The 23,795-nt window shown below is 34.7% G+C and overlaps 1 protein-coding gene and 2 long non-coding RNA genes across 7 annotated transcripts; 1 reads left to right on the top strand and 2 right to left on the bottom strand.

Moving 5' to 3' along the window:
- Positions 1 to 4,046: 4,046 nt before the first annotated feature.
- Positions 4,047 to 4,967, bottom strand: LOC147397837 (uncharacterized). 4 transcript variants are annotated; one of them, XR_015179599.1, is made up of 2 exons: positions 4,721 to 4,967; positions 4,047 to 4,616 (listed from the first exon to the last, which is right to left on the bottom strand). It is a non-coding gene; the product is annotated as an uncharacterized LOC147397837 (long non-coding RNA). The 4 variants fall into 4 exon arrangements; XR_015179600.1 differs by having other exon boundaries at positions 4,047 to 4,613; XR_015179601.1 differs by having other exon boundaries at positions 4,739 to 4,967.
- Positions 4,968 to 5,228: 261 nt separating this feature from the next.
- LOC147397836 (putative disease resistance RPP8-like protein 2) lies at positions 5,229 to 10,907 on the bottom strand. Of its 2 annotated transcripts, XM_086446841.1 has the most exons (4): positions 10,345 to 10,907; positions 8,964 to 10,260; positions 8,147 to 8,192; positions 5,229 to 5,405 (listed from the first exon to the last, which is right to left on the bottom strand). In XM_086446841.1, the coding sequence occupies exons 1-4, from the start codon at positions 10,634 to 10,636 to the stop codon at positions 5,370 to 5,372; spliced, it is 1,671 nt and encodes a 556-aa protein (XP_086302967.1). In that variant the 5' UTR covers positions 10,637 to 10,907; the 3' UTR covers positions 5,229 to 5,369. The 2 variants fall into 2 exon arrangements, with proteins under 2 accessions (XP_086302967.1, XP_086302966.1); XM_086446840.1 differs by having other exon boundaries at positions 8,964 to 10,907.
- A 3,886-nt stretch (positions 10,908 to 14,793) lies between these two features.
- On the top strand, positions 14,794 to 21,855 carry LOC147397835 (uncharacterized). The gene is made up of 4 exons (XR_015179598.1): positions 14,794 to 15,125; positions 15,681 to 15,737; positions 16,918 to 17,032; positions 21,614 to 21,855. It is a non-coding gene; the product is annotated as an uncharacterized LOC147397835 (long non-coding RNA).
- The last annotated feature ends 1,940 nt before the right edge of the window (positions 21,856 to 23,795 follow it).

Raw genomic sequence — 23,795 nt, 5'->3', positions numbered from 1 at the left:
CTCTGTCGTGTCTATTTCTCTCTGTTTTTTTTTTTTTTCTTCTAGACCAATTATTGTACCTTTTTTCTCTAAAAAAATATCAAAACTAATCCCACTGTGGATAAAAAAAAAAACAAAAGATAGGACGTCACTGTCGGTGCAAAAGATAAAAAAAAAACAAAAGATAGGACGTCATTGGAAAGTCTTATCCACCTCTCTCTCTTTTTCTAATGGCATATATGTATCTTCTTTCTTCATAGAATACCAAAACAAACCTCGTTGTCAAAGGAAGAGAAAGTAAAACATTAACTTACTTCTTTCAAAGAGAGATGCTATTGTCACATCAAATGTTACTTAGGCCTTTTTAACATTTACCTTAAAGTGCAATACAAAATTGGATTTTACCATTTAAAAAATATTCTTTTACCAAAATACCCTCACATGCTTATTCCAAGGTGTATGTTTTGCATCCGTTAAATCGTTAACAACACCTTTTTACTTATTACATCCTAATTTCTTAAATTATTTATCGAATCATGCTAGAGTAACATTGAAATTGACATCCTTTCAAACATTGGTGTACACATAATCATAAATGCTTCTCCTTGTATCTCGATGAAATATATATATATATATATATATATATATATATATATATATATATATATATATATATATATATATATATATATATGATTTTTACTCACATGCCTTTTAAAATATATATTTTTAAAAAGAAAAATGTTGTAGTGACGTCTGACTAGAATCTCATATTGCACTTCTTAACGTGAAAGTGTATGGGAACTGTAGATGCTGGAATTTACTCTACACTTTTCCTCTCTTTGTTCGGGTGGACCTGTGAATTAGCCCACACCGACAATCAAGTTAGACACTATGAGAGTTTATCAATCTTAATCTAATTTAGAGAGAAGAAGAATTCGAACCTCCTTTTTCCCATGGTCATCTTCCTTTTATAAGTATCCCATTTGATCGTTTGCTGTACCATTCGCGGAGGTGGTTCAAGGTAGTTTAGCTTACTCTCTGACATGTCAGCTGAGGTGGTTCAAGGAATTTACTCTACACTTTTTCTAAAATACCCTTTTTTAATTTTGACTGAAATTACGAATTTCCCCTTTTTTTACCGTCGAACGAAGTGCTATCAAGCAAGATTTTCCCCTCTTTTTACCATCGAGCAAAAGTGAATTGAAATATTTCCTTGGATTTTGAGTTATTGTGAAGGTTATAATTGTACATGCATATTAAAAACAAAATATTTATAATTTACTGTTTTTACTATTTTTACTATTTTGGTAAAACAAATTAATTTCGAAAACGATAATTTACCGTTTTCGAAATTAATTTGTACAATTTACTATTTTGGTAAATATTCAAAATTTGGTGCATGTTTTGGTAAATCTGCCTAAGTTCAAAGTATATACTATAATCATTTTTGTTCATCTTCTCATCAATGTATAATTTGCTTACTTAGAAGAATAAAATTGTCCATTGTTTGGAAAACTTGATAAATGGGATTTGATATGATGGCATGGCAACAAGGACTACTGTTTTTTTCATTCGAGTTGCATCGATAAACATAAAGTGACACTAAAGCATTATTTTTTTTACTATTAGTCAATTTTCTTTGCAACTTAAAATTTTCCAATCAATTATGGCCAAAGTGAGGGCTTGGTTAACTCCTTAATTAATCCTACAATAATTCGATTTAAAATGGAAATTTTTTAAGAGCTGTTATTGCCACCCTAACTTTTACTTATTACACCAACAATTACTTAAAGTATTTATCACATCCCAATTAAAAATTAAAACGCACTCTTAAAACAGTACAAAGATTTGGCTCAAATTATTATAATCTCAATATTACAAAACATTATATTACTCGTTCAAACAATTTCAGTAGTTGTTTACAATTATGATTATGCTCATATAAAATTCTAAACCCTAAAAAAAGAAACAAAAAAAAAAAAAAAAAGAAGAAGAGGAAGAGAGCTTCTAATGACACCCCAACTTTTACGTGTCGAATTAGATTTCTCTCAATCTGCTTCTCGATCGTTCTATCCTGTAGTCACTGATTCAGATCTCTCTGTCATTGCCTCTGGATTTCGTTGCTTGCAGATTCTCAATCTTCAGAATTGTAAAGGATTTAGTTATGGCAAGACACTTGTCATTCATTCTTTGTTTGTAATTCTATAAATAATCATTGTAGTAGGATGAGACAAATCGATAAAAGAAAACCAGAGATCATTCTCTGTTTATTAAAAGCATTTCATCATCTTCTCTGTCTAGTTGATTCCTGACTGGAACCGGGACTAATTATCATGGTTTTGAGGGTACCTTTATCTGTGTTGGAACCGAAACCAATAGGAATAAGAATAGTTGTGTATGATAACGTACATTTAAAAAAGGAGGTGAGGAGAAGAAGAGAAATTGACCTCTCTCTCTCTCTCTCTCTCTCTCTAAGAATGTTGAAACAACAAATTTTTCGATTCTATGCCCATATCATCTAAGAATGTTGAAAAAATGAGATGTCTTGATCAATACATTCCAAGACAATACAACATTTTGAACCATGACAATATTGGTAACCAATTTGAACTGATCTATAACTAGTTAAGACTGATAACCATCAATTATAACATTGCCAATGGTGTCAATTTCTTCTAAGAGAGTCAATTTTAATTTTTTTTTTTTTTATGAATCTTGTAGGGAATGGAATTTTTTTTTAACTATCAGAAAAAAATGTCTAACATTAGACCTTTGAGAAGCCCAAAACACAGACAAAGTCCCCAAATATATATTAAAAAAAAGTCTACCTATTTCTATTATAATATAGTGCTTTAGTTATTGTAAATTATAATTTTTTAAAACAAAAATAAGGAAAGAAATATGAGATGTAAAAGAAAACATTTCATTTATCACAGAGCTCTTCAAAAACTTAATAAATATAGGTAGATTTATAAGAGGGGATACTATCAAACAACTATGGTTGTGGTCAACAACTTAATAAAGAAGGCACCCAGGAGGCGAGGATGGAACATATCAACCCTTTTATTTTTTTAATAAAAAATTTTAAATAAAGAATGACACAAGAATTAGTGTTAATCAGATAACACTAGCCATGTGGCAGAAAGATGTATAATTCTTTCTACTTTTATCCTGTAAAGAATTTTACAAAATCTAATGGATTTGTGTGATCATAGCACAAACCCGGATCAAAACCCTACTGTCACACGTACGCCTAGCAAAAAATGCTACGAGAGTTTGGAAAAACATCTATGAAACCTGCCAATTATTTCTTGCCTCCCCCCTGCTGTAAACATGGGTTTTGTAAATTTTTTTAAATTAAAAAAAAAAAACACTAGGTAGTCAGGCATGACAGATTGATGTCTATTGGATGGATATAGTCTGAGTTGGCCATATCAGTCCTCCATATGGGGGGTGTGTTGGGTGTGGATGCATCTTTGTAACATATAAGAACCTCCAAAGCACATTTTACCCTTTGTGGTATAGACGATAGTTCATCCGAGGCTTGAAGTGTGGTGTGTCATACCAACTTTAGGCTGAATATGGAAGGAGATTTCTCTGTCCCGTATGAAATTGGATTACAAGTTCAGTTATGCCTTTACATGAAAGACTATATAAGGTTTTCTTTTGGCATTTTTCAATAAGGTTTTTTGTAACTCTTAGTTTTGCTTTCATTTTGCTTTTCTCCTTTTCTGTGCTTTCTCTTGTTTGGGAACTATCTCGGCCTCCTTTGTACTCTTCTTCTCATTTGGTATTTATAAGGTATCTTGAAGGTGTCACCTGGGTGAGGTGGTAATGTCTGTATGCCTGGGATCAAAACCCTGTCTCCCCACTTAAACCTATATAAAAAAGATATATTTATAGTTCCATGCAGCATTGTGTAACCTGGGTGAGGTGGTACAGTCTGCGTGCCTGCGATCAAAACCCTGCCTCCCCACTTAAACCTATATAAAAAAGATATATTTATAGTTCATGCAGCCTTGATTCCCTAGCTCACAAGTTAAATTGACTGGAGGCCAACCAGATGATAAATAAATGTTTGATATAGAACTAAACCAGTGACGGCTGATAAAATAAAGTTATTGGTTGAAAAAAATGCTTCTTACATGTTACATCATGGGGTATGATATATTTGTGTGCTCTCTCTTATATCGGAACGATGCCTCGTACAGAAGGCGGCTCCAATACTCTCTGGATCATTGAATTGGTAGTCAGGTCTGATATCTATGAAGGTCTACATGTTCTAAAAGCATCGATACTTTCCAATGAATCCACATTTTCCCCAAGTGAGTTTTTTTAAAGGACTTTTTCATTGACAACATGTCAATTCATATTTCTCTGTTGCAGGTGTTACAGATGCAGGGTTGGTTTCTCTTGGAAATGGTCTTCCTTGTCTACAGTCATTGGATGTATCCTGTTGTAGAAAGCTCAGTGACAAAGGGCCGATCATTTGGACCAAAGAGCCCTGTAGGAGCACCAACTGGACGGCCACGACCCCCAGATTCATCACCTCCACGACCCCTCCCATGACCACCAGCACCTCCACCGGTACCAGAGACACCAACAGGCCGAGCACTTCCACATTGGAACAACTGCTAGCAAAATGAAACAGAATCCACTGATGTATTCTGAGTCATATATAACACAACAAAATAATCAAAAGAGTCTAAAACTAGATGTACAAGAAAGAGCTGCTCACCAATGTCACATAACAGACCTTGAATTTGGACACAACCAGTCTCCTGCCATGCTTTCCCTGAAGCATTTCCACGACCTCTACCTCTTCCTCCACTCTCATTCATATCACTAGCATCCTCTTGCCCAACAAAATCACCAAACAAACTTGGATCTTCCATCTGATTCATTTGATTCCCTGAGTTATATAATTGATCATCTTTATTGTTTGACTCAACTATAAATACTCCAATGATACTCCCATGGAAATCCTTGTTGTTGAACCATTCCACGGCAGCCAATGCTGCATGTGGATCCTCATATGTGACTGTTGCATCTCCCTTTGGCTCATTCGTGACTTTGTGTTTGTAAAACCATATCTTGGGGCGGCCAGTCCTTTTGTCTTTCAAAATTTAATTTGAAAAAGAAACATCAACACTATTAGCTTTTACAGGTATAGACAATCCACAGAAAAGGCTATCAGATTTATTATGAAGTGTGGATTAAAATTGTTACCTGGTCAGACTCCCTACCTTTAGCAACCCAATAGTGCCAAAAAACTCAGCTAGCATATTGTCATCAGTTCCATGTGGCAAGTTACAAACATATACAGAACCATTTGACGGGACTCCACTTCCTAAGTAGTTTGCCATGTCAACAAATATGCTCCAATCTCATGAAATCGCAGCAAGCATAACCAGCACTGATTTCTGGAAATATCAAACACTTCTTAGCATAACATGCATAAAGGATGTTATCGTATTATAATTTGAAGAAAAAAAACACAGAAGAAACACATCACTTAAAATCATTATATACGTATTGGCATGAAACCCACTAATTTGGGTGCGCAATTGGGTACAAAGAATCATAGATCTTTTCATCATAATACATTAAAAACTGGCCACGTCAACCTGTGCATTCATCATTATTCAAACATCAACTCACCTCTTTCAATTCGAAGTGAGATGCCATTGGCACCCAAAATTTTACTTAAGGTTTTGTTAACATGTGCCCTAAACTAAAGTTCAATAAATACACTTTGAAATGGATTTTGTACCGGAATTGCCCTTTTAAAAAAATATTTTTTTACCAAAATACCCTCACATGCTTATTTCGTAAACCATTCGATCGTCCCCTCTATCGTAGAGAATTTGTTGAACAATGCAAGCCATAGTATCATAGCACTGTTCTAAGTTTGAAGAGGTGTGAAACTTTTCTATCCAATTCTGAAAAAAAGTGTTTCAATAAGAGAATTTTTCGTTGTGAAAAAGTTCCCTTCAAAAGATGATATGAAGTATAAAAGACGTTCGATAAGATAAATGTAACAATGTGGTGATATATAATCAAACTCTTTCCGCCAATTGGCACTAATTGTTTCTCGCAAAGCTACTTGAAGGTTGTAGGCTAGAGACACCTCTTGGGTTCCTGAAACTTGGTGCCCTTTAAGTTGCTCAATAAATAACTTCCATTGTGGATTCAAGTCAAAGCCCTTCGCTATCATCTCGTAACATTTGATTAGTTAGCTTACCAAACACAAGCAACAACATCACAGCCTTTCCAATTCTTCCATTCGTAAAACTCACCTTTTGTGTCGATTTTTTCTATACTAGCTTCTTCAAGTAGATCCTTATAAAGATCGGTTTCTCTAAGAGAAATCATATTCTTCATCATTGTTTCTCTCCAATCGAAGGGAAATACAAGGTTAAAGAAGTTCAATCTCGACGATTCAAGGAAATTCTGCAGCTTCTGCAGTGCCCAAGAATGGATTTTCCGGTCTAGTATCTTGGACTCCAAATGATGTTAAGAATGCTCTTAGCTTGGCAAAATAATGAGAAAGAATTCTGAATGCAGAACATATGAAGAGCTTCGAGTTTCTCCAATACTTTCATACAAACTGAAAGTATTTCCGAAACCCAATAACTTTGCGTGGTAGAGACAAATTGGTGAGCATCCATACGATCAAGTCCCCATTCTTACGAAGACTACTGTCATCGATTTCTTTCTTCCAATAGGCATCATTCTTTAGCAACATGTAGATGGTACTCTGATTAAACTACATTTTCCATGCACCCAAGGAACCCAAACAGAACTCCCCATAAGTCATGTACTCTCTTTCATGCGGTGTGCCAGGAGATCGAAAGTATCCAAATATATTTATAATTCTCTCCCTCCATAAATTCCGAAAAGTAAATGAGAGATTCAATAGAAACATCGGTTACGTGAAATCACATAGTCTACGTGTGAAAATGGACATCAAGGATTTTCCATGCAGAGATAATTTCAGCTTGGAGATTCTTAAGTCTCTGGGAAGAACTCAAACATTCTCCCAAGTGTAACAAGCTAACATCTTGGTTTGACAGTATGCTCGCCTCTGTACAAACTGACTCGTAGAAGACATCTGACATGTCTTTAGCAATCATCTTGGCTTTTGTAAGAAGTTCTTTCTTCGTTGTAAATTGCTTCAAAAGCCAACACTTGCTTTGGTTGCCCAAGGAGAGTTCCCAAGAACATACAATAGAATCAGACTTGATGCATCTTCTCAACACCCACACCTTTCAGCATTGCAATGCTGGCCGCTTCGAGAAAACTCCCTGATTCTTTCTCCAACAACATGAGGTTGTCAAGATAATTCTGAGTTCTTAAGAAAGTACGCATGGAATCCATAGAATGGAAGGCCATAACAAACTTCATCATAGTTGAGGTATCTTTCAACTCATGATAGTGAAGTGCACCTCTCTTCACAAAAGCTTTCTCCATTTCTTTTAATTCTTTACTTCTTCCAACCATATCAATGGTTGTATCTGCACTCCCTTTCATGTTGCGCGAAACACGTTTGAGGACTCAAATTTAGGAGACCCGTCTCAGAGATGTCATTGCAAAAATCCTACTGATTAGATGGTTGTAAAATCCTATAATTTTAGGTTTTTTTAGTAATTTCTCAATTTGCAAATGGTGAGAGTTCTCCAACATAATCAAGTGCAAGTCTGTTTGATTCGTGTGCACGCTGTGTTCTCATTGTTTGTCTATGGTTTGCATTTTAATAATCTAAACGAAAACCTTGTATTGGTAAGATTTAATGGAAGGTAGTAACACATCAAAGATGGGTCCACTACATGATAGTGTCTCACATGCTCAAACACTTACGAGAAGACAGTCCCTCCAAAACGTTGGTTCTCAATCATTGGTACAAAGAGGACAACAATGCAATCAGGAAGGACACTTGTTTCTTAAAACTGAAATGCAAACTTGGGCACTGAGTGAATTCTATCGTAAGACATGAAAAGAAAATATTTCATAGAAAGATCGCATACATAAGATCACAAAACCCACCCAAAAATTTCAGAGACAAGATATAATACAATGACAAATCTAAATTATATATATATATATATATATATATATATATATATATATATTCCTTAAAAATGTCAAGAGAAATATTCCTTACAATGACAACTCTTCTTCGCTGATACAATAGTCCTCCCAGGCTGTTGCTGATAGAGATAAGGAGAGAAGTCCAGTCATCTTCATAATGGAAGCATATAACTCACTTGCATCTTTTTCAGTTAACTGAACAATTCCTGACTCTCTTATTTGGGTTAAGTTACTTAACTCACTGGCAATGCCATCACCTACGTATAAATCACTCAAAGTCTGGAGGTTCGTCAATCGCCCTATCCTTATAAGGGCCAAAGTTCGTTCCTCCAGAAAACTGTATATTTTAAGGTGCCTTAATTGTAAGAGATTCAGATTTCCACTTGGTAGTTCTTTCAACGAAGGACAATTAAAATTCAAAGTTTCGAGGTTTCGAAGTTTCGGAATGGGCTGATTTTTTGTGACGATCATCTCTATGAAATTATGTGGGTTAATTAGGCTGAGTTTTCAAAAGCTTCGCCAAGATTTCAAAATATCGGTTGAGTCATCCCAGATCACGAATGATTCAATTTGACTTTCTCACTGATTGCCTCCAAGACCAAGATGACATTCTTAATTTATCTCAACCTCTTTAATGAATTTAAAATATATATTAAAAAAAATGCTTCATAATGCTTAGTCTTTCCATATTAATGGGTTTAAAAGTGTAGTCACATTTGAGAAATTTCTATAGACCTATCAAGACCATCCAGCATCTCTATATATTTAACACAAAGAAAGCTCTTGTAACCACAATTCATAAGTTCATAAATATTTGATAAATAATAACCATTTTTACACCATCGATCAACATGTTGTCAAGAAATAAAATTTTGAAGGAAGAATTTTACCAATGAAACTCTATCCTTGGGATGTGTTTGATCTTATAATTCTCTGGCCCTCCATCAGGACTCAACTTCCGTGCAAGGTCACTGTGACAATTGGGCATACTCAATTTTTGGAGTGTGGTGATTAATTGCAAACCGTCAGGGAGAGTTACCAAATTCGGACAACTAAAGTAGAGGAACTTCAAGCTTGGGAATGATCCTTGTTCAAGTTCCGTCCATTCAATTAGAGACGAGGATTGAATAATGAGAGTCACAAGACTAGGAAACCCACCAGACGTGCAAAACTCTTTACCAATATACCTTGCTGTGTAGGCCTCATCTAATTCAAGAAATTTCAAGTTAGGAAGAGACTCAAGGACAGAAATTGGGTTCTCCAATAGATTAGAAGACGTTAAAACTAAGTGAGTGAGGTTTTTCATGGAGCTGAAGCAATCAGGCATTTCCTGCAAGCACCCTACTAGACGAAGCTTTTGAAGGAGAGGCGGAGGCGAGAATGGTTCCAAAGAAGGTAACAACTCTTCTTCGATGCTAAAACTGTCGTCCCAGGCTGTCGCTGATAGAGATAAGGAAAGAAGTCCAGTCATTTTCATTATGGAAGCATATAACTCACTTGCATCTTTTTCCGTTAACTCAACAATTTCAAGCTCTCTAATTTGGGTTAAATTACTTAACTCACTGGCAATGCCATCACCGACGTATAAACCACTCAAATTCTGGAGGTTCGTCAATCGCCCTATCCCTATAAGGGCCAAAGTTCGTTTCTGCCCAAAACTGTATCTGTTTATTTTAAGGTGCCTTAATTGTAAGAGATTCAGAATTCCACTTGGTAGTTCTTTCAACGAAGGACAATCAATATCCAAAGTTTGGAGGTTTCGAAGATTGCCTATGCTCTCTGGAAGCTTCTCTAACTTATGAAACGTCAATTTTAGATATCTTAGGTTTATCAGATTTCCCACTTCTTCTATTGTGATGCTCTTACTTCCTTCATAATAGAATCTTAACACCCGCAACAATTTCCAATTGTATAATTTCATTTCTATGTCGTAGATAAATAGGTGACCAATATCCTTAATGTACAAATATTCATCTCCTGCTGCAATACAGTGACGATATGGGTTGGGAACAGAGCAGTGAAGAGAGTCGGGCAGATATTCATTTCGAACTTGAACCATTCCTAGTTCAATTAACTTGTTGATATTGCCTTTGACAATATCCTCCATTCTCTCTCCTCCTGGAATTTCTTCAATTAGACCTTCGGCCATCAATAGCTCAACCAAATCGCCTTCATCTGTACTCCAATCTTGAAGGTAAAGGCAAGAGTACATGAAGCAGGATTTAAGGTCTATCGGTAAAGTAATAAATTTATGTATAAAAGAATTTTCACCTTCATCAGCAATAATAGTACTATGTTTGATCGACAACGAAGCAATTGAGGTATCCAGTTGAGACTTGGCATCCAGAATTTCAACGAGACATTCGTTGATAATTCTCAATTCACATCCGAGCAGAGCAGCAGCCACTATTCGATCTGAGTCGTCCAACCCATCTTTGCTATTATTATTCATCTGAATGATGAATAGATTGATGCAATCATCAGCGTCATGGATGGTTTCTTTGAACCTAACCAACCAATTGTGAATCGATTCTTTCAATTCAATGCTTATTATGCTGGACATGGCACTGAAGTAACCGATTTGAACGAGTTCGCTATGGAAAGGTTGGATATGAGAATTTAGATGTGAAAGTTAGGACTTAAGAAATAGGATTTCATCTTCTAGGCCACCAAATATTTCAGACTCCTCACGTAATAGTGAATTTAATCTCCGAAGGAAAATGGTTGCTACGACTTCTTCCATCAATTCTCTTGATTATGTGAAAAATAGATAAAATCAAAGCTTTTTGAGGTTTAAGAAAACAAGGTCGTCTCCGTCGTCTTTTTTTTTTTTTTTTTTTCTAAAGCAATTATTGCACCTACTTTCTTTAAAAAACATCAAAATTAACCCCCACTGTGGGCACAAAAAAAGAAAAATAATAATAATAATAATAAAAGATAGGACATCACTGGCGTCAAGTCTTATCCACCTCACTCTCTCTTTTTTTTAATGCCATTATCTATCTTCTTTCTCTATAGAATACCAAAACTAAGCTCGTTGTCGAAGGAAGAGAACGAAGAGAAAGTAAAACGTTAACTCACTTCTTTCAAAGAGAGATGCTATAGTCACTCCAAATTTTAATTAGGCCCTTTTAACATTTACCTTAAACTGCAATACAAAATTGGATTTTGTATAGAAAATACCATTTAAAAAATATTCTTTTACCGAAATACCCTCACATGCTTATTCCAAGGTTTACTTATTGCATCCGTTAAGTCGTTAATAAAATCATTTTAATTATTACATCTCAATTTCTTAAATTATTTATCAAGTCGAGTCATGCTAGAGTAATATTGAAATTGACATCCTCTGAAAAACATTGGTGTACATGTAACCATATATATTTTCATCTCGTATCTCGATGAAAAATATTTATGATTTTTATTCATATGCCCTTTAAAAAAATATTTTTAAGAAAATAAGAAACATTTTTTTTCTTTAAATAAATGATAAGATAAGAGATGTACATCATTATTATAGTCAAGGTCTTCTCCATCTCTCTCTCTCTCTCTCTCTCTCTCTCTCTCTCTCTCTCCCTTTTTCTATAGCAATTATTGTGCATTCTTTCTCTAAAGAATACCAAAACTAATCCCATTGTCGGTGGTGTGCAAAAGAAAGAGAAATCAATGCACGCGGTTTAGATGGGTTCGCGATTGGATACATGGCTGATGTGGTAAATGCAAAAGAAAGAGAAAGCAATGCACGTGATTTGGGTGGGTGCGTGATTGGGTACATGGCTGACGTGATAAATGTAGAATCATAGAATACACTAGAAAGAAATGTGCATTCCGTGCCCTCGCCATGTCAACTGCTGTATTCATCATTATTCAAACATTAACTCACCTCTTTCAATTGGAAGAGAGATGCTATTGGCATCCGAAATTTTACTTAAGATTTTGTTAACATGTGCCCTAAACTAAAGTTCAATACACTTCGAAAAATTGGATTTTGTATCAAAAATACCCTTTTAAAAAAAATATTTTTTTTACCAAAATAGTCTCACATGCTTATTCCAAGGTGTACGTTTTGCATACGTTAAATCGTTAACAACACCCTTTTACTTATTACATCCTAATTTCTTAAATTATTTATCGAATCATGCTAGAGTAACATTGAAATTGACATCCTTTCAAATGTTGGTGTACACATAATCATAAATGCTCCTACTTGTATCTCAATGAAAAATACATATATGATTTTTACTCACATGCCCTTTAAAAATTATATTTTTAAGAAGAAAAATGTTGAAGTGACGTCTGACTAGAATCTCATATTGCACTTCTTGACGTGAAAGTGTAAGGAACCATAGATACTTTTCATTGAGATAGGAGTGAAATAGCATACATGGTTCCTATCCACTTTCTCGTGAAGAAGTGCCATATAGGATTCCATCTTGAGGTCACTCTAGCACGACTCTTTTAGGAAAGCAAGAAGCTTTTGTTTTGTTTAAATAAATGATAGATGGGATAAGAGATGGACACCAATATTGGAGTCAAGCCTTCTCCATCCCTCTCTCTTTTTCTAAAGCAATTACTGTACCTTATTTCTCTAGAGAAGACCAAAACTGACCCTATTGTCGGTGGAAAAGAAAGAGAAAGCAATGCATGCGGTTTGGGTATGAGATTGGGTACGCGGCCAACGTGGTAAGTGCACAAAATCATAGATCTTTTTCATTGGGATACACTAGAAAAAGATGTGCGTTTTGTGCCCTTGTCACGTCAGCTATGTTCCTTCGTCATTATTCAAACATTAACTCACCTTTATCAATTCGAAAAGAGATGCTATTAGCACCTGAAATTTTACTTAGGGTTTTGTTAACATGTGCTTTAAATTAAAGTTCAATAAATACACTTTGAAAATGGATTTTGTATCAAAAATGCCCTTTAAATTTATTTTTTTTTGCCAAAATACCCTCACATGCTTATTTCGTAAATCCTTTTACTTGGAGTCGTGATGAATGCATGCGGTTTTGGTACATGATTGGGTATGTAGCTGACTTGGCAAATGCACATAATCATTGATCTTTTTCATTCGGATACATAAAAAAAAGATTTGTGGTTTCATACCCTTGCCATGTCAACAACATATCCAATTGTGTGCATTCATCATTATTCTTTTACTTATTACATCCCAATTTAATAAAGACTAGTGTTGGAATGACACAAACAGAGAGGTGACACAAAGGACGTGGTGGTGCGTGCAACCGTAGATGCTTTTTACTCATATCTCACGGAAAAGCAGCTATGGTTGTGTGCATGCCACCAAGTCATTGTGTCACCCCAACTTGACTCTTTCATAAATTATTTATCAATCTTGCTAAGGTAACATTGAAATTGACACCATTTCAAACATTGGTGTGCACATAATCATAGATGTTTCTCATTTGTCTGATGATGAAAAAGTATCTATGATTATGTACCCAAATCCACATCAATAATGTTTGAAATGATGTCAATTTCAATGTTACCTTAGCAAGACTGATAAATAAATAACATCAAAGTATCTATGATTGTTTAAACAAATAAATAACAAATGAGATAAGACATGGAATCATTATTGGAGTCAAGGTCTTCTCCATCTCTCTCGATCTCTTTTTCCAAAGCAATTAGTGCACGCTCTTTCTCTAGAGAATACCAAAACGAACCTCGATATCAATGCAAAAGATTCTCTAGAGAATGCCAAAACCAACCCCATTGTCCAAGCAGAAAATAGATTACACAAAAGATTCTCTAGAGAATACCAAAACAAGCCCCGTTGTCGATGCAAAAGATAAATTACCGCAAAAGATTGTCTAGAGAATACCAAAACCAACCCCGCTATCGATGCAAAAGATTCTCTAGAGAATACCAAAACCAACCCTGTTGTCGATGCAAAAGAAAGAGAAAGCAATGCAAGCGGTTTGGATGGGCGATTGGGTACGTGCCTAACGTGGCAAGTGCACAAAATCATAAAGCTTTTTCCATCGGAATACATTAGAAACTCGCCATGTCAGTCTGTGCATTCATCATTATTCAAACATTAACTCACTTCTTTCAATTCGAAGAGAGATGCTATTGGCACCCGAAATTTTACTTAAGGTTTTGTTAACATGTGCCTTAAACTAAAGTTCAATAAATACACTTTGAAAATGAATTTTGTACCAAAAATACCTTTTTAAAAAATACATTTTTTATTATACCAAAATACCCTCACATGCTTATTTCGTAAACCCTTTTACTTAAGAGTCGTGATGAATGCATGCAGTTTTGGTACGGGGTTAGGTACGTGGCTGACTTGGCAAGGACACAGAATCATTGATCTTTTTCATTGGAATACATAGGAAAAATATGTGTGGTTCCATGCCCTTGTCACGTCAACAGCATATCCAACTATGTGCATTCATCATTATTCGTTTACTTATTACATCCCAATTTCATAGACTAATGCTGAAATGACACAAACAAAGATACAAGGGAGACACAACACTACCTCAAAAAAGCTAAAATTCGCTACTAATATAGCGTTAAATTCGGCGGCCCAAGTCTCACGTCAATTTTCCGTGGCCCAAAATCTACGTTTAAGCCCAACAAAATAATTCGACGGACTAAGCCCAATGAGCCACCTAAATTTTCTTTTTAAAAAAAAAAAAGAAAAAAAAAAAAACCTTAAAACTCATTCTTCTTTCTCACGACTCTTCCATCGAAAACTCACAACTCTTCTTCCCAATCTCTTTTTTTTTTTTTGAAAGGTACTTCTTCCCAATCTCTTGTTTCGATTGAAAACTCACAAAACCAGCTAAAAAGTAAAAACTATATTTGTCTTCTCTCCCTTACCTCTCTCATCTCTTTCAATCCCGAATTTTCTTCTAGAGGAATCAAAAATAGTTTTTTCTTTCTCCCTTATCTCTTTCAAACCCTAATATTCTCAATCTCTTTTTCATCTCCCTTGTCGAGATTGGAGATCAAATCGAAGAACTAAGCTCAAATCCTTGGATTGAAGAAGACCACAATAAGTTCCTCGAAGCTTTGCAACTGTAAGTTCTTTCAATCTCTCACAAGAAATTTCCTATTTTGTTGAATTATGATCTTCAATAGTTAACATTTGAGTGTTGTTTTTATCATTGTTTATTGAAATTTCCAAGAATCTTGATTAGTCACTTTGCATTGTTGATTGCTTTCTTAAATGGAGTCGAAGATCTATTTTTGGGTTAGATGCTGAAATGGAGAGATTTTAAGATCTCATCTACCATTAATATGATTTCAATTCAGATGCTCTAGGACGGATTTGCATTTTCAAGCTCGAATTCTCTATGTATATGCATTTTTATGATTTATCTATCCGATGTTAAATGAGACTTCTCTTGCGTGGAATTCATACCTGAATCTGGAACTTAGCATCTTGTTCTAACGTAGGTTTGATCGTGATTGGAAGAAAATTGAGGATTATGTTTTTTAGATTTTTTATTTTTTCCCCTGATTTGTCTATCTCAAATCTCACAGTTGGTTGCCCCACCCTACCTCTATTGAATTAATTTTTTTAATAGCTTTTTTTGTAATTTCTCTCTCTAATGTGTACAATCTCCCCTCAGACATTCTTTGAGCTCCAAGCAGCGCATACAGAGGAGTTTGGATCTTGATTTGATTTGGTGAGTTTCAACTTTATCTCCCATTGTTTAGATTTATCTCATTGTGTTGAGTGTCATAGATTCAACTGGATTTGAATTGGATTCATCAATTTAACTGGAAAATGGGGATTGCATCTATATTTTGAATATGGAAGAGAGGGAGAGAGTTCTCTTGATTTTTAAGAGAGTTGCACTTGTTCTGTGACATTAGGAGTTGCACTACTTGTTTAAGAAATAAATATTTTTAACCTTCACTATCTGAATCTCAGATTGCAATTGCCAGACCTGCACTGACTTCACAAAGAACGCCGAAACTTAGTCCCTTGACCCCCGCCCCCCCCAACATCCATCCCTTGAACAAGGTATTTCCTTGTTCTTTTACTTGGTAATTCCCATTTTTTCGCCTTTTAGGCCACCAACCCCATTTACAGAAAAGCTTTAAGCATTTTCTTTTCAATGTCAACTTGAATTCCTAGTTGTCAAGTTACAGTTGACACAATGATCATTCCCTTTATTTGACATTAATTTTCAGCAATAGATGATAATGGGCAAATTAAAGAACCTAAATATGCTTAGACATCATACCACCCATTACATCAACCTTGTATCAGTTGTTTGATTATAGTATATTTTTTTTCTTTGTTCTTATTGGTGAGCTTGTTTTTTAATGTTTAAGTGTGCTAATCAGGTGAATTTGGTTGGGGTGAGAGAGGATTGATGTTATTCTTTCTTATAAGATGTATATATAAAAGAGAATACGTGGAAGGTATATCCATTCGAGAGCCAATAAGGTTTTATGGTCATCCTTAGCTTTCACTAACCTGCATAATTTAATGGAAATGTCCAGAAAATATCATTAATAATTGCATCTGGATTTGAATAATCTTATTGTTCTCTATTTTATCACTTAAAACAAGTATGCTATCAATGCATGGTTTTGTTTGTTTAGCTAGTTTAACATTAGAGAGCTGGTTTTGGATTGGAAAACCTACAATTAGATAAGTTAAGGTTCTAATTTTTAAAAATTAACTTAAACAATATTTTTAAGTTTTTTAAATTGCAAAAGTAAAAAATGTTGCTTTTTTAAGTGTATCCATGAAATGTTTTATCTTTGTTATGTCGAGTGATTAGAAGTGGGGGACTGTACTTAAGTTGAAATATTGGCCTTACACACAAGTGTATTGTTTTGTCTTCTAAGCAGAAACCAGATTTCTATATACGCAAAGAAGATTCTTCGCCCTGTGTTTTCAGTCCAATAGCTAAACAGAGGTGGTCTTATGCCTGTGCAAACCAACTGATTGAAAGGCTAATATTTGGTAAGCTAGTTCTCATAAAATATGTACTTCTATTATAATAAGGTTATTCCAATGAGATGTTTGATCTTAAATGCCTTAAAAAAACCTGCTTAGGAGAGGTTGCTGAGAGTGGCCTTGAATTCACTATTGTAAGACCATTCAACTGGATTGGCCCAAACATGGTTCTCATTCCTTGAGTTCACTATTGTAAGACCGTTCATCTGGATTTGATTTATTGATTTCATTTTTAATATTATTGCTTTCTATTGAATTGCATAAGAGAGTTTGGGCTTGGGGGATGAGTGGTTTATTTTCAATCTACTCTCTATTGAATTGCATCTTTCAACTTCTCAAGCCTTTTCTGCAAGGCTGCATGATTTTTGCTGTTCCAAAACTTCCACTAAGGTGTCTTTTTTCCCTGTTGTGAAAGTGTTACTAGAGGTTTTGTGTGGGGTTCCAAAATTTGCACTAAGGCGCATCTTTGATCATATACGTAAATGCTTTTTACTCATATCTCGCAGAAAAGCATCTATGGTTGTGTGCACGCCACCAAGTCATTGTGTCACCCCAACATGACTCTTTCATAAATTATTTATAAGAGTTTTGTTAAGGTAACATTGAAATTGACATCATTTCAAGCATTGGTGTGCACATAACCATAGATGTTTCTCATTTGTATCTTGATAAAAAAGTATCTATTGTTCTGTACCCAAATCCACATCAATGATGTTTGAAATGATGTCAATTTCAATGTTTCACAGTATTTTCCTTATTTATCACAACCTAATTAAAGATTAAAATTTAGAACACACCATTCAAAAATTAGGAAAGTTTGAGTCAAGTTTGATATATATATATATATATATATTTGTGTTCTGAAATATTTTGCTCATAACTTGGTCTCTACTGTAGAGTTCCCAATACTTTCAGGGTTCTTGGTCATGATTCTTGTCTCTTGACGCTCGGAAATCACCCAAGTCCATCAGTTTACCTAGCAAAAAAAATGAGGAAATTTATGAAAGTATGGCTCTTCTAGAATTGATGAGTACCCTATCAACTGATTTTTCATCCAGATGATACCCCATAGACTAAACAATCCAAATGTTGGGTACCTTACCTTCAACATTAGAAATGTCGGGCACCCCATCTTTTACTTATTACACCGAAATTTCTTAAATTGTTTATCACCTATTAAAGATTAAAACATACCATTCAAACATCCTAAACGTTTGGTCCAAGTTATTATAAAGCATTGTAAGGCATTCAAACAATTTCAACAGTTGTTTACAATTAGGATTAGGCTCATATAAAATCCTAAATCTTAAAAATAGAAATCTAGAGTTTTTATTGGCATCCCAACTTTTGTTGACAAACCATTTCCCCAAAAAATCAATTTGTTGGAAAAAGAGAGAACAATGAATATAAAAGGGTCAGGGGACTTGACTGGGGTATGGCACACTCGAGTGGAGGAAAATATACACTCAACACTCCCCCTCACTCGCCCACAAGGGTGGAAAGATGTGAATCCGTGACCTATATGAACCTAACGCTCTAATACTACGTGAAAATTGAAAAATTCCACAGAAAAAAATTGACGGGCCAAGGCCCACAGATTTTAGAAACTGAATTTTGACAGTCTAAGACCATCAAAATTCTTGATGTTCCCAGATTTGATGGCTTAGAATTGTCGAATTTTTCCCATCCTTCATTAATTTGATAGTTTCAACCCATCGAAAACAAAAATTTGACAATGAAAAATTTGAAGCCAATTCGACTCCTTTGTCCGTCGAATTTTATGAAATTTGATGGCCCAAGGCAGTCAAATATGGGCTTTTTTCACATAGTGTAATACCATGATAAGTTTGGGGGTCCAACTCAAAATCAATTGACAATGAGTGGAGAAGCCCAGGAACTTATAAGAAGTGACAAGGAAATTTGTGTTCAATGTGGGACTACACTCAACACGCCCCTGCAAGTATGGGCCGGACTGGGCAAAATCACGTGAAGATATGAATTGGATGAGGAGAGGAGAGAAAGGCCCGTTCTGATACCATGTTGACAAACCATTTATCCCAAAAGACCAATCTATTAGAAAAAGGGAAAACAATGAATATAAGGTCACGGGACTTGACTGGGATATGACACACCCGAGAGTGGAGGAAAATATACACTCAACTTTTACATATTTTCAACCATTGACTTATTTTATTATTTTAAAAGAGGTGCAATAAGTAAAAGTTGGGGTGACAATAACAGCTCACTAAAATTATCATTTAGGTGAAACCCCAAAATTAGACGTTGAATTCATAGACGAACCCTGAAATCCACTTAAGCAAATACCAACTTCAAAAAAATAATTGAAATGTAAAGTATCTTACATTCTAAGGTGTTGTTTGATATAGCTTCAAAACGTAGATTTTACTACGTTTGCGTTGAAAAGTCGCGTTTTGAAGCTGAATCAAATGCATCCAGCCGCTGCGTTTTGAAACGCAAATGAGTGAAGCGGATATATGGAGCTTTTTTTTCGCGTTTGCGGGTGGAGCTAAACACAGAAAAACGTTTCGATTGAAATGTCCGTTTTGCCCCTATCTCTTCATTTCTATTCTCTCCATCGACCGAACTCTCTCGCATACCTCTCTCTCTCTATCTATCTCTCTCTCTCTCTCTGCTTCTCTTCTTCTCTTCTCTATCGACATAAATCGCACACAGCTGCGCATAGCTGTTCGTCTCTATCGTGCTTGAAAATTCATCTCTCGTCTTCCTCTCTTCTTCTCTCCATCTTTCTCTATTCTGCACCATATCTCATTATCTCTCTCTCATCTCCACATGAGTTCATCCATCTCTCTCTCTCTATATCTTTCCATCTCATGAACTAAATCGTTCTCACCTCAATCCTTTCTTATCTCTCTATCTCTCTCTCACGCTATGGATCTGGATTTGTGGATTTCAAAGGTTTAAGAAGGTTAGTATTTGATGGAAGATGAGCTTCAACTTCTTTGCGAATAGGTAAGATTTTGAGCTCTGATAATTTTCATACCTCCATGCTTCTGTGATTTAGGGTTTTCCTACAACTACGATGGTCATAGTTTCCATTATCTTGTTGAAGACAGTTTTAGTAAGTATTTCTTCAAATTTTGATTTGTTTTCTTTGTCAGATTCATGAATTTGGTTGTTTTTTATCATGATTTTGGTATTTTCAATAATCTAATTTATAAATTTATAAAAAAAAATTAATAAATTAAATCGAATATTATCGAGTATTTGATAATCTGAAGTCGTGTAAATGGAGAGTGGGATTGGAATTTTTGAGAATTTTATACGGTAGAACTCATTCAAATCAATCCTTCGTGGAGGTAGAAAGTCTGGTGAAGATTCGGCAGATGATGCTAAATTGGGTTTCAATTTTATAATTTCGATTCATAGTGAAGGTCTTACTGAACGTTCTTTGATAGAGTAGAATTTGGGTTTTTGGGTTCATTCTAAATTCTTGGTGGTGTTGATGTTTTAAATCACAATTGTTCTAACACAATCTTGTTGTTGTAGTTGTAGTTGGTTTTTTAAAAATTAAAATAAATATATCTATCATGTTCTTTGTTTGGGAATAATTCTGTTCATAGTGAAGGTTTTGTTAAATTTGTATTGAATTTTATTTGATGGAGTAAAGCTTGGGTTTGGGTTCAATCCAAATTCTAGGTGGTTCTATTGTTTTGAATAAAATAAACAAATTTTTTTTTAATCAATCGTGTTCTTTGTTTGGGAATAATTATGTTCATAGTGAAGATCATTTTAGATTTTCTTTGATGGAGTAAAATTTGGGTTTGGGTTCAATCCAAATTCTTAGTAGAGCTGTTGTTTTGAATAAAAGAAACAAATTTTTTTTTAACACAACTTTGTGGATACACGGGCAAGTAAGATACGAGGTATGGCTAGGTGGTGATGGTGTGGAAAGTTAAGTACTTATATATTAGGGTCATTATACATCACTCCAACTCTACGGCCGACATCATCCACATCTGTGGTGTCTTTTCACTTGGTACTCTTTTTATTTTACTTTTGGAACTCAAGACAGCCATTTCCCGAGGTTATCTCTAATGGAGGACTAAAACTAACTAGGTTATGAGATTTTATGGGATTCAAGCCTTAGACGTGGTGCTAGTTTTGATATCAATTGATATGAACCTAACTAAAACACCAAATGCACATATGTGATAATGGTGAGGAAAATTTGGCCCTTATATCTTTGGGTTGCACACGTCACACCCTTCACAGTTGACATTTGTGGTGGCCTACTCTTTAGTGGTTTTGACTCTTGTACCCTTCTATGAAACCACAAAGATGCATCCGAGAATGGATTTTGCATATTTCCAATGCCCTTCGATGAAGTCACTAGATTGATAGATTATGATTTCTTTTTATTAAGTTATATATTGGTTTTTTTGATGTAGTATGCAACGAAAGTGTGGAGCCTAAGAAATTATGCTTGATTTATCAATTTGATATTGATTCCTATGCTAGCATGGTTGCTAATGATTATTTACATTCTATGATCACTTTGTCTTATTTTGGATCCCTACCATAAACTTGTTTTTCACTGTCATGTAGAAAGTGCCTTCTTTGATACATTACAATATGCATTCTTCGACAAGGATTTTCTAGAAGAAGTTGAATTGGGGGGATTAGAAGAAGATAATGTTCCATTTGTTGAGTTGGATGATAAGGAGTATTTGTTATAAGATTGAGAAGAGGTGATTTTTTTTTAGTTAGAAGCTATGCTCTGACAAGTTTACTTGTATCAATCCATTTACATTAATTTATATATAAATGTATGTTTGATTTCTGTTTAATGAAGATTTAGATCACTTTGTACTTAGTATCTACGTTATGGTTATCGATTCTTTTTTAGATTTATTGTTTTGATAAACATTGTGAAATACTGATCTTATTGTTCTTCTAAATCAAAATGCTATTGTGGTCCAATTTTATAGTTTTATTATATCTATTTTGATCCTAGACCATTTTTTTCATTATATATTTATAAGGGTATTCAGATAATATTTTATGCATTCTAAATGCATTATGATCAACATTACGTATTATGCAGGTATTTTGTTTATCAGGAAAATTTAAAAAGTTCATTTTTAAGAGGAGATGCTGTCGAAATTTCTATAGAATTATAAATTTTCTATAATTTTTTTTTATAATTATAAACATTTTAAAATTAAAATAATTATTTTTTTTAATTTTTATATATATTTAGTGTAATTATATATTTATAGGGGTATTCTGGTAATTTTTTATGCATTCTAGGTTCACTATCAACCTTAAGGATATTTTGATCATTTTACCCTAATACAACAGATTCTTGAAGCTGTATCAAACAGTAATTACCAGATTCTGATAAACAAAACAGCACTTTTACAAAGCTCTATCAAACAAGCTTTTCAGTGTTTCAACTTCTGACAGCAGATTCTGACAGCAGAAGCTGACAGCAAATTCAGACAGTTGAATCAATCGGGCCCTAAGCTATCGTCGGCCATGAGTTCTTGAAATTATCGGTGACCTTCCGAATCATGTGAGCATCTACCTATTATTTTCGCATTAAACTTGTCTTCCGTTGTATAAGATGCCAACTTTCACTTTCACTATAGCTCCTTCGCATGTCGACACCATAGGGACTTTATCTTTTCTCGGCATCTTAGAATATCTAGGATCAGACTTTAGAAGGCGTTTAGTAGTCAACCAAGAAGTAAGAACAATCTCCCCATCTTCAGTCACTTCAGTGGCTGCTTCTACAGTTATAATATCAGTAATAGAGTCTGGAAGTCACGTGCACATCGCTGAAAAGGAAAATCAAGTATTAAATTTATGTTCATTAAATGTCTATTTACGTTAGTTGAGAAATTGAAATATTTTGACCAGAGTGACAATTATAGATTCTTGAAGGAATTGCTGGAATAGTGGAAATGTGTAAAACTTTAGGACATCATGAAACAAGCATAAAACCTATGTCATCAGATTAAAATTAAAATAAGAGTCGTGTGATAATTTGACGTCCCCCTCTGACATACACCCCCATCACAGAACCATAGATCATTTGCCTCAAGATACACAAGAAAGAGATTTATGATTCTACATATCTCGAGGAAAATGATCCACGATTCTGTGATGGGGGTATCAAAAAATCATTATTCTTAAATATAACCATATGGTATGTGAAAAATGACGATTGATAACATTTCGTTCATGTTGGTGTGAGTATCGACGAGTAAAAATTTCCCTATTAAAATGATCGTAACCATCAAATTGGAGTCCGACTTTGAAGCGGCCTGGCAACTTCAAAATTTTGGAGGAACTCTCCTCGCAACACAACACGTAACCTCTTTTGTTTTTATTTCACCCCTCATTTTTCGTTAATATTTGGGATACCTCCTTGAATAACTACATGTCATCTAAGCGAGAGGGTTCTACCGAAAGTTTAAAGAGGGATGGGCGCTTCATAGTTTTTTTCCATAAAATTGAAATTGTTCCACACAAAAATGCAAAATAGAAGAGTATGTGATACATGAGATCACAATTATAGAGATCTTTGAAAACTTATTGCCTCCATCCTAGCTAGGACATTCAAAGAGCATGTACCTTCAATAATTATAGGATCAACAACATGGTGTAATTAGAAACAATTCTGATATGGAAATCCTAAGAGTCAACATGAAATGATTGTGGAATTACCTCATAAAGAACCTTAATGTGCTCCCGGAAGAGCTTTTCTGTGTCAGCTCGATCT

This window comes from Akebia trifoliata, chromosome 7, assembly GCF_017979445.1.
Source record: "Akebia trifoliata isolate Shusen 1 chromosome 7, ASM1797944v1, whole genome shotgun sequence".
Taxonomy (NCBI): domain Eukaryota; kingdom Viridiplantae; phylum Streptophyta; class Magnoliopsida; order Ranunculales; family Lardizabalaceae; genus Akebia; species Akebia trifoliata.
Note: the sequence above shows the minus strand (reverse complement) of the source record. Positions and strands in the feature narration are given on the sequence as shown.